Below are 10,958 nucleotides of genomic sequence, written 5' to 3' on the forward strand. Positions count from 1 at the left end.
CCTGAAGCAATAGGAATCCATGCTGGGACTGCAAAGGGTGCCTGGGGGCTGGTTCAGGGTCTGGCTGGGCTGGAGTTCATGTTCTCCAGCGCAACCACCGGCACCTGAGACTGAGCCAGTGCTGGCAGCGCTGCAAGGGGAGAGAAGCTGGGAGGGGACAGAGCTGGGACAAGTGGCCTGAGGGAACAATATCCAGCAGTGGCCCTGACCCAGCAGGTGCCTTCCTGAGAAACTGTCCCACCCCCCGAGGCTCTGCTGCCCAGGCAGCAGCTGCACATCTGCCCCGGAGGGGAATTGATGACTAAAGTCCCTCCTTTGCTTTGCCAGCACACCTAGTTTACCTCTGCTGCCTGAACTCCCCTGACCTGGCCCCAGCCATTTTTCTTCCCTCTGCTTTTCCCCTTCTCTGTCCCATCCCACTGGCAGGAGTGCAGTAGCTGCTGGGGGGGTGCTCAGGGCCTGGTGGGATCCAACCCCAGTGCCATTTCTCCCTCTTCAGCTCTCCTGGAGCCCCTTTAGGCACTGGAAGGGCCTCTAAGGTCTCCCTGGAGTCTTCTCTTCTCCAGGTGAACACCTCCAGCTCTCCCAGCCTGGCTCCAGAGCAGAGGGGCTCCAGCCCTCAGAGCATCTCCGTGGCCTTTTCTGGACTCGCTCCAGCAGCTCCACGTCCTTGTGCTGTTGTTCCCCAGAGCTGGAGGCAGCTCTGCAGGTGGGGTCTCAGCTGAGTGGGGCAGAGGGGCAGAATCACCCCTCCTGTTCTGCCCATGCTGTGGGACACACAGAGGGTTTCTGGCCTGGGTCCAGCCTCTCACCTACCAGCACCCTGAAGTGCTTCTCCCCAGGGCTGCTCTCCATCCATTCTCTGCCCAGTCTGTCTTTGTGCCTGGGATTCCCAAGACCCAGGTGCAACCTTTTGCACTTGGACTCCTTGACATTCATGGGTTTTGCACTGGCCCAACTCTCCATCCTGTTGAGGTCCTTCTTGTGGGATGCCCTGGTTGCAGCCAGGACAGGGTTAATTCTTGGGGTTCACAGAATCCTTGAATATTGTGAGTTGGAGGGGACCCACAACAATCATCGAGTCCAACTCCTGACCCTGCACAGGACCATCCCCAAGAGTCACATCCTGTGCACAAGTGTATCATCCAAATGCTTCTTGAGCTCTGTCAGCCTTGGTGCTGTGACCACTGCCCTGGGGAGCCTATTCCAGTACGCAGCCACCCTCTGGGTAAAGAACCTTTTCCTCATATCCAACCTAAACCTGCCCTGACACAACTTCAGCCATTCCCTGGGGTTCTGTCACTGGTTCCCACAGAGCAGAACTCAGTGCCTGCTCCTCCTCTTCCCCTCCCAAGGAAGTTATAGCTGCAGTGAGGTCTCCCCTCAGTCTCCTCTTCTCCAGCTGAACACACCAAGTGCCCTCAGTGTCCTCACATGGCTTCCCCTCTAGGCCCTTCTGCCTCATCTACTTGACTTCCCACATTTGGGAATTTCCTGCTCCTGCCCTTAGGAGGTGGTGCATAAAAAGTGACCAGCACTGATGCAGCCCAGCCCCTTCCAAAGCCTCTTCCCAGGGGCCGTCCCAAACTCTCTCCCTGAGCAGCCTGGAGTCTGTTCTCCTCATGTTCAGGGTTGAAGGTTTGCTGGCACTTTTCCTCCTGTCACCAGGTGGCTGTGGCCAAGAGGGCTCCAAAGGCCATCACAAGACCCTCTCTGGTAATGAGGAGCAAATCCCAGGGGGCACCTCTCCGAGTTGGCTCCCCAAGTCTCCAGTCACTACTGATGGGCCAACAGAATGCCCCAGGCGCAGCTCTGGGCAGGAACACCTTGGACTTTCCCACTGCCCTGGGGTGGGAACCATGTGTGTCCCAAGGGGCAGCTCCTGGGGGAACAGGCACGAGTGGGGTGAGTGAGGGGCTCGGCAGTGGCAGCTGGAGCAGGAGCACAGGTCCCACTCGTGTGCCTGTGCCAGGGTTGGGGTGAGTGTGTCTGGGGAGGGAGGTGCCTGTGGGGTGAGTGTGTGAATGCTGCCTCTGTGTGCTGGGAGCACCAAGGCAGAGCAGCCACTGAGCAGGAGAGCCGTGGGGCTGGGAAGAGGGTGCAGGATGCACACAGGGCTGTGGGATGGGCAGAGAGGCTGTGCTGGTGCTTGAGGAATCCAGGGATGCCCTCAGCTCTCTGCACTTATGGATTTAGGAGTCCTGTTGAAAGGATGTGGGTGATGTTGAAGGCGACACCTTGTCCATGGCAGGTTGTGTGGCCAACTTTGTGTGTGTGTTGTCTCTGGGATACACACTCAGCTTCACGGCTGATCCCACGACAGACACATCCATTGTCCTGGGAAGGAGACCCTGGGTCTTGTGACATCCCAGGCTGGGCTCCAGCAGCTGAGTGGGAGCATCCCCAGGCCCAGAGCTGCTGCAGAGTCTCTTAGAAGAGCCTGGGGTGTCTCACAACAAACCTTAGGGAAAGTCTCTTTTCTTCTTTTCCCCACAGCCATGGCTTCACAAGATGACACCCAAAAGGGGGATGAAAAAGCACAGCTCCTGGCTTCACAGGAGGACACCCAAAAGGGGGATGGAAAAGCACAGCTCCAGGCTTCACAGAAGGACACCCAAAAAGGGGATGGAAAAGCACCTCTCCTGGCAGAGGTATTTCAGAACGAAGGACTGGAGGTTGGATATTGGCTCCCCAAACTGTCCAAGATCCTGGGAGTCCAGTGCACAGAAGCCCTGCAACATCTGCAATATGAAGACTACCTTAAGCTGGAGTGCCAAGTGCGGCACTCCTGGGAGAAAAAGGCGCTCCAGAAACTCCTGAAAATACCAGACAACAAAGCAACTTCTGAGGAGCTGCAGAAGCAGCACCTGGAGAGGACAAAGCAGAGACAAGAAGTGGCCAAGCAAGTCCTGAATGAGCTGACAGAAACGCCCAAGAGCCGCAGCCAGAGCCAGGATGCTGTAAGGCAGAAAGCAGAGGCTCAATGGCAAGCCATGGAGATTCCCAAGGAGTTCCAGCCAGCGCCAAAGAAACCTTTGGCGGATGTGCTGGAGAGCAACTCGAAGCAGCTGGAGCAGCAGGAGTCGTCAGTGTGCAGGAGGGAGAACATCCCCGACACAGAGGTGCTGAGGCAGGCATCAGGGGGACTGGCCCTGCAGGGCATCTACAGAACCAGCAGAGCTGAAGATGTGCTGGCAAAGCGAGAGCAGCTCATCAGGGTTCCTGAGGGATTCCAGCTCATCGGTCCAGAGAAAGGATCAGTGCTTGAGAGGAAGGAGTTCTCCTCCAATGCAGCAGAATCCTCTTTCACCAAGTCCATGGAGCAGCTGGGCTTCACCATCAGCGCTTCTGCCAAAGCCGAGTTCTGGAGGGTTAGTTTGGGCCTTGGTGTAGATTACAGCAGGTCCTCACAGTCAGAGGACACCCACCAGTCCAACTCTGAGCAGAGCTACTTTTGCATCACCAAGTACCAGTACATCCCTCTGGCCTCCTGCTTCTTCCAAAGGCATCAGCTTCTCCTCTCGGATGCAGCCCTGCAAGAGCTGCAACATGTGGAGCAGCTTTTGAGCTTCACTCGGGAAGAAGACAAGCCCAAACTGCTGGAGAGCTTCTTCCACAGGTTTGGGTCCCACGTCGACCAGGGTCCCCTCCACTTTGGGGGGATATTCTGGTGGAAGGCGTATACAGAAGGATTCAGAGACGAGCACCAGGAAAAGGTGAAGCGACAAACATCTGATGCCCTGAACAGCTTTGTTGGGGCCAGTCTCGGTGGCTTTGGGGCCAGTGGAGGAGGGGCCTCAACTGTTTCCATATCCAGCTCAAAGGCCTCTGTCGAGGACCAAGCCAGAGAGAGCTCCCTCACAGACATTCAGCTCTACGTGGTCAACACAGGGGGCCCATCAGAGACAGATTCTCTTTCTCAGTGGAAGAATGGGCTTGTGTCCAATAACTCAACGTGGTGCGTTATCGACCGTGGCTTCCAGCTGATCCCAGTGTGGGAGGTCATCCTGTGCAATCACAGCAGGGATTTTCAGTCTGTCTATGGAATGAGCAGTGCCCTCAGGGCTGCGTACAAAGCACTGACGAATCAGAGCGTTGACACCACTTTTAGAGAGGAACTGGCCAGTGCAGTGGAAGAGGCCAGAGATTTCATGGAGTTTGTGAAGACCTGGGAGGGGACAGTGGATGAAAGGAAACTGCTCATGCTGATGGATCTAAAAGAGGATCTGAATGCAAAAACCAAGAACCCCAGTGTCTGGATTGAGGTGTGCCTGTCGGACAAAGCCCTGCAGGAGGTCCTGGTGAACACTGTGAGGAGTTGCCAGGAGTCACCTCCAGAAAACTCCACCTCTATCAAGGCACTGTTGTGGAGCCTCCTGGATCCTCATATCAATTCTGTCAAGAACTTCCCCAAGTCTTCCTTCATTATGCAATGGATCTTCCAGACTGAGCACAGGCTTCCCAAAACTCCCAAAGCCTTTGAGTTTGAACAGCTCGTGGAGACACTGCAGCAAATGATGGAGCACATCCATGCTGTCACCTACACACCAGGAACGTCTGCTACTGCCATTCAGAAAGCAAAGATAGAAGCCACCTGGAGTACAATCTGTGTGATTCATTCCTCACTCCAGTCTCTCCAGGAAAGGGCTCAGAAGGACATGCAACTGTTGGTGCTCTTAATTGCAACCAGCACAGGGTATCAGGTGGACAGCAACACTTTTCAGCGCCTCCTTGGACATGAAGAAATTCAGTACATGGCAAAGGCAATGGAAGCGGCACATGAGCAGTATGTGAATCTGAAGGAGCAAGATGCTGACAGAGCTGAGGCCTCCCTTCTGCTGACAGGTCTGACTGTGACACCTGAAAGTCAAGAGCTGTCCCCAGAGCAGAAGAGGGAGCGTTTAGTTTTCATGGAAAGGCACATGAAAGGCTTATGGTCCTCAGGGATAAAGAATCTCCTCCAGAAGCACAGGGAATGCAAAGACTGGGAGATGCTGGAATGTGACTTGTACAAAACCATGTTAAGTGGCAGCAAATCCAAAGCAAATCAAGCCACCGCAAACCAAGAGTTCTTCCACTTGCTCAAGCGCCTTGGACTAGAAAGTCACTATCCAGGAAAAATGGGGATGGGAGATTTCCACATCATCTGCAAGACATCTCTGCATGACAGACAGCCCAGCAAGGACCAGGAACTACCATTTCACTTCTTGCAGAAGCTCTTAACCGTGGATTATCGGGTGAGGTACCTGACTTGCAGGGAGGGAAGCAACCCAGGACTTGTCCCTGTGCCAGAAACCACAGAGCAAGAGCACGAAGCCTCAGACTCCTTTGAAAACGTTGTAAATGATTTGGAGGAAGCAGCCCCTGAAGCTGCAAGCAGGGAGGGCCACGTGCACCCCATGGACCTCCAGATGGCAATTTTCCACTGTGCTGATGACTTCTTGAGACAGTCCATTGCAACCAAGCTGGCCTTCTGCCAACTGGCACTGCCTCTGCTGGTGCCCAAGCCGGGCACTGCCCAGATCGAGTTCCCACTCTGGGCCCTCAGCCAAATCAAAAGGAGTTGGAAAGAGGCGGAGAAGTCGGGACAGCAGCCCAGAATGAACAGTTACAATAACAAACTCATCCATCAGGCAGAGACACCCATCGTGTCCTTCATCCGCATTGGCACCTCTGCCTCCTTTTCCAAGTCTCAGCTCCTCAATGCTCTGCTGAGCAAACAAAGACATGACACCTTTTTCCATCGCCATTGCCGAGGCAGCACCAGAGAGAGTTTGCTGATGGAAGGTGTTGTGGAGATTGCCTGGTACTGTCCCCGGGGAAGCCCTGATGACACCTTTGAGTGCTGTGTGGCTTTCTGTAACCTGCATGGGGATGCCAGGGGTCACAGAGCACAGCTGCAGTTCTTACAGGAGATCTCTGCTGTGAACGTGGCTCTTGTATCCGAGTCTGAGCACATGTACGACAGAGGAAAAAAACTTCTGCGTGACCTGTCGCAGTCACAAAGGCCTCTGGTTTGTCTTCTCACTGACAAAGAGAACGTTGCAGCTGGACAATCCAGCAAAAACATAACAATAGGGATCAAGAACAGAAATGAAAGAGTAGTGTTGCATGAGCTGAGCAAAACAATCGGGAATCTCCTGGAAGGGTCCAACCCTCGTTTCAGCCTGGACGCCTGCCTGGACAAAGCTCGCCAGCACGGATTCTTAGTGGATGAGGATCAACCCGAGTGTGTGACAGCCAAAGCAAAGGCAAAGGAGCTGGTGACTCTTCTGAAGAAAGAGAAGCTGTCTGAGATCAACTCCAAGCTCCTGCCTCAAGAAAATCTGTGGCACCAGTGGAGCCAAATTGAATCCCTAAAGGCAGAAATAAGAAGAAAGCAATTAGAGCAAGTTTTCCCCCTCGATCAGCTGATGAACCCATTCCTTGGCTTTCTCCTGTCACAGTCAGCAGATACCAAGAAATACTTCCTGCAGTGGATGAAGGTCTTTATGGACGACCTGTCCTCTGGTTACCTTGAAGAACTGAGGAGAGACCAACACAAGTTATGGTCTGAAATCCGCGCAAGAAAGAAAGACCAGGAAACACCCAGTGAGTTAAATGCCCTCTCTGAAGAAATCAAAGACTCATCCATTGGCCTTGAGCACCTTTTAAGAGAGGTAGGGCAGATTTATGAAGCTAAGGAAGTAATGAGTTCACGGCATGAAAATGTTGTCAAACTGCCCCAAGTTGCAGCAGATCTGATGGTTTCAGGGTATCCTGTGGAGCTGATGGATGGGGATGCTTCTTGCCTCCCCCTGCACTGGGTGGGAGCAATTTTTGACAGCCTAATTGAGAGGCTGGGGGACAAACGAGTGTTTGTTCTCTCCGTGCTCGGCCTGCAGAGCACAGGGAAGTCAACCCTGCTGAATGCCATGTTTGGGCTGCAGTTCAACGTCAGTGCAGGGAGATGCACCTGGGGAGTGTTTATGCAGCTCCTCCCACTGGACGAGGAGCTGCAACAGGACATGGGCTTTGATTACATGCTGGTTGTTGACACAAAGGGGCTTTGTGCCCCAGACAGGGCCAGTAAACAGTCCCTGAATAATGACAATGAGCTGGCCACCTTTGTCATTGGCATCAGCAACATGACCCTGATCAACATCTTTGGGGAGAATCCCTCAGACATGCAGGATGTTCTTCAGATCACTGTGCAGGCTTTTCTGAGGATGAAGGAAGTACATCTTTCCCCAAGCTGCCTCTTTGTCCACCAAAATGTCAGAGAAGTTACTGCCAAGGAACAGAACCTGGGAGGACAAAGACTTTTTCAGGAAATGCTGGATGAAATGACAGTGGCAGCTGCCCAGCAGGAATCCTGTGACATCTCCTCCTTCAGCGACATCATCCACTTTGATGTGAACACCCACGTTCACTATTTAGCTCACCTGTGGGAAGGAAACCCCCCAATGGCACCACCCAACCCCACCTACAGCCACAATGTCCAGCAATTAAAGAGAAAAATTCTCCAGGTTGCCAAGAAGGAGTCACAAGGCAGGATTTTGAGGCTCTCGAGCCTGAAAGTTCGTATTGGTGACCTCTGGAATGCTTGGCTGAATGAGAACTTTTTCGTCTTCAAGAATTCACTGGAGATTGCTGTGTACAGGAAACTGGACACTGCCTTTAGTCAGTGGACCTGGAGGCTGAGGAGTCACATCTCAGAGGTACAAATGAGACTGGGCAACAGAATTCGGAATGGAGACTTGCAGCAAGTCACCAGAGAACACCTGGAAGGGCTCGTGCAAGAGACAAGTGATGCCATCATGACAGACATGGAAAAGTATTTCAGGGAAGACAAAGATCGTGAGATTTTGGTCCAGTGGAAAAGCAGCACAGAGCTGAAGATGAAAGATCTGAAAGAGTCTCTTCTTCTTGAAACTCGAAAGAAATGTGAGAGTCTCATTGAACTGCAGAAGACCCAGCATAAACTGGATGCAAGGAGTTCAGAATATGAAGACGAGCTGCTGAGAAGGAGCAGGGAGTTGGCTCTGACTCTGAAAGGCAAGAGCCTCAGTGAGAGAGAACTGAGAGACAACTTTACTGCTGTCTGGGACAAGTGGATTGCTGAAGTCTCCTGTGCTGCTCCCCCTCCAGAACAGGTGGATATTGATGTGGAAATAGAAGATGTCCTTCTGGAGTACTTTAAGGAGCCGGGATTTTATGCACGGATTAGGTCATTTCCCAAACACAGAGAATTTTCTTTGGACTTGCGGAAACATGTCAGGAAGAAAAACCTTTTTGCTTTGCTGCTGCTGGACCTTAACGATGCTGATGTGAACAACTTGCAGGACATCACAGAGAACATCATACAGTGTGTGAGGGCAAACATTGATAAGAAGGAACAGAAGAAAATGGATTACAGTCGAAATTTTATTCATGAAATACTCAATGAAGTACAGAAAGGTGTGAACTCTGTCCCCAGCAATGCATCATGTACGTTTACCAGAGATTACAGCCTAGAATTATCTCTCTACCTGTGCAGAATGGCAGGGGAAAGGTTTAAAGCCATGCACGAAGAATTCCGGAAGGATAATTACCCAGTCATCTACCTGAGCAGCAAGAGAGAAGATTTCTTCACACATTTCCAGATTTCCTGCCAAGGAACCACTTCTGTCCCAACTTTTGCTACCTTCCTTTGTCAAAAGATTGCCCTATCTGTCTTCCATCCTGCATGTCAGAGGACGGCTAAAGCCATTGCTAGAGACATGCAGGAGAAAATCCCAGATTTCCAGGGCAACAGAGCCAATCTGGAGGTTTGTATCCTGAGATTCCTGGCACAAGAAGAAAAGTTTAAGTACTTCAAGGAGTACCTTAAACACCCAAAAAAGTTTTTTCAGATGTACATTGCACTACATTTTCTGAGGTGCTGTTTAGATGAGAACAGGAGGCTGGAGAAGTTTTTAGCTTCCTCCCTTGATCTTCTCTGTGGAAACATCCTGTCAGCTGTTTCTTCATCAACTGAAAAGGTCAAAGATAGAAATGACAGAGAGGACAAAACCTCTCTCTGGCTGGATGAATTTTGTAGGGAACTGACAGAGGTGATCAACTTGCCCAGAAGTGAGCTGAGGTGCATTGAGCATCAGGAGATCACAGACCTCCAGTTATTTAACAAAACCATGGAGGTAGCACTGGCTGCAATGAGGGATTGGCTCAAGGGAAAATTTGTTTCTGCTGACCTGAGCTGGTTTGAAAGGCTGCCTCTCACCATCCCGGCGGAGCTGTTTTCAGGGTGCTGGGAGCAGTGTCCCTTTTGTGGGGCTGTCTGCACATACACCATGTGGGGACACGATGGGGACCATCAGCTTGTCTTCCATAGACCAGAATTTTTGGCAGGACGGAAGTGGCGTGGAACAGACCACCTGGTCATTGAGATTTGTCGTAACTTTGCAAGTGCCGTTAAATTTTCCAGTTGGAAGATTCTTCCTGATCCATCCATGCAAGCGTACTGGAAATGGTTTGTGTGTCGTTTCAGAAGAGATCTAGAAACCTTGTACAATGGGAAATTTCTGGGCAAAGGGGAAATCCCTGAGGCCTGGAAGAGAATTACTAAGCAGGAAGCACTTGCTGAGCTGGACAAGTGTTATGCCACTCTGATGGGAAGGAAGAACCTCCATGGCTTTGCAGTTTAGAAGAACTGAGTACAAGGCTGTCCACAAAATGCTGTTTCAATGCTTATGCTGTCAAGCCACAGGAAGACAATGGTATCCAACTGCTGACAAATTTGGGTGAAATAAGGTGCGTTACTTCAGCCCTCACTCAGAAACTCCCTCACTTCCTGATCAACCAGAATCCTCTTCCCTTCCTGCCATAAACATTTCCCTCTGCTTTGCCCTTGAGCAAAACAAAAACCCTCCTTGTGGTGATGAGTCCAATGGCCAAGATGGAGCCCAAGTGCCAGAGGAAGATCAAAGGCAGCACTAGGAAGCACCAAGTCGATGAGCTGCTTCAGTGGAATCCCTTGGAGGCTTTGATAATAAAGGAGCTGGTTTGGACCGGCCTGATCCCTGTGTCCTTTCTGTCTGGGGGAGCCCCAGCTGGGGGTGACTTGAGCATCTGTGCTGTGCACAGGGGCAAGTGACAGGGGGGTGGCCCTGGGCCAGGGTCTGGGGGAGGGGATGTGGCAGGAGAGGGTCTGCTCGGTTCAGGGGGTCTGGTCAAGGACCACCCTCACTGTCTGAAGGGACAGTAAATAGAGCAGGAAGCCACAAAGCAGGAGCTCCAGGGAAACCAATGTGAGTGGCAGTGAAACAGGAGCCTGGACTAAAAGAGTTAACTAAGAAATTTGGGCCTGCTAACAAGCTATGAATATCCAAACGATCTGTACTCGTTTTTTCCACCTACTGGACCAAAACTTAAGAGTATGGTAAAAGAAACATAGAATAGGCCTAGAGGTAATAAATAAGGATGCAGTAAGATAAAGTAGACATTTGAATAGAAGAAACAGGTTGGGAGCCAAGGCCTTCTCCCAGCTTCAGTGAGCGGGTTGAAAACAATAGAAGAGAAGGGAGGTCAAACCGAGGAAGATGAGAATTAGCCCCCAGACCCATGGAGGAAGAACGGATGTACCACCAAAATTGAGGGCCAAGAGAAGCACCGCCCCAAGCCCCCCCTGAGCTCCACCTATACTCTGCCTGTTATTAACATGCATAGATAGATTTTGTAACCACATGAATATGCACTTAATCATATATGAAAATTGTATAAAAACTGCTGATTTTGTGTGAAGCCTTTGAGCAAGTTTGTCCAACGCGAGCTGGCTTGCTCCCAACGTTGAATAAACAAATATCTTGCTGCTTAAAGATAAAAAAAGGTCTCTGAGCAGTCTTTTGGGCCGATTTTTCAGATTCAGCAGGTGACAAGGGAGGCAGCAGTGGGACCCAAGCCTGGTGTGTGCCATGGACAGAGGGCTGAGAAGGTTTATC

The 10,958-nt window shown here is 51.4% G+C and overlaps 1 protein-coding gene across 1 annotated transcript; it reads left to right on the forward strand.

Moving 5' to 3' along the window:
- Positions 1-2,498: 2,498 nt before the first annotated feature.
- On the forward strand, positions 2,499-10,544 carry LOC103753727 (interferon-induced very large GTPase 1). The gene has a single exon (XM_008919466.2). It carries the CDS (start codon positions 2,499-2,501, stop codon positions 9,663-9,665), a length of 7,167 nt encoding a protein of 2,388 aa, XP_008917714.2. The 3' UTR covers positions 9,666-10,544.
- The last annotated feature ends 414 nt before the right edge of the window (positions 10,545-10,958 follow it).

This window comes from Manacus vitellinus, unplaced genomic scaffold, assembly GCF_001715985.3.
Source record: "Manacus vitellinus isolate BGI_N305 unplaced genomic scaffold, ASM171598v3 scaffold_82_pilon, whole genome shotgun sequence".
In the NCBI taxonomy this organism is placed as follows: domain Eukaryota; kingdom Metazoa; phylum Chordata; class Aves; order Passeriformes; family Pipridae; genus Manacus; species Manacus vitellinus.

Bases quoted from the DNA above. Each gene is read 5' to 3' on its own strand.
- LOC103753727 (XM_008919466.2), top strand. From the start codon at position 2,499: ATGGCTTCACAAGATGACACCCAAAAGGGGGATGAAAAAGCACAGCTC.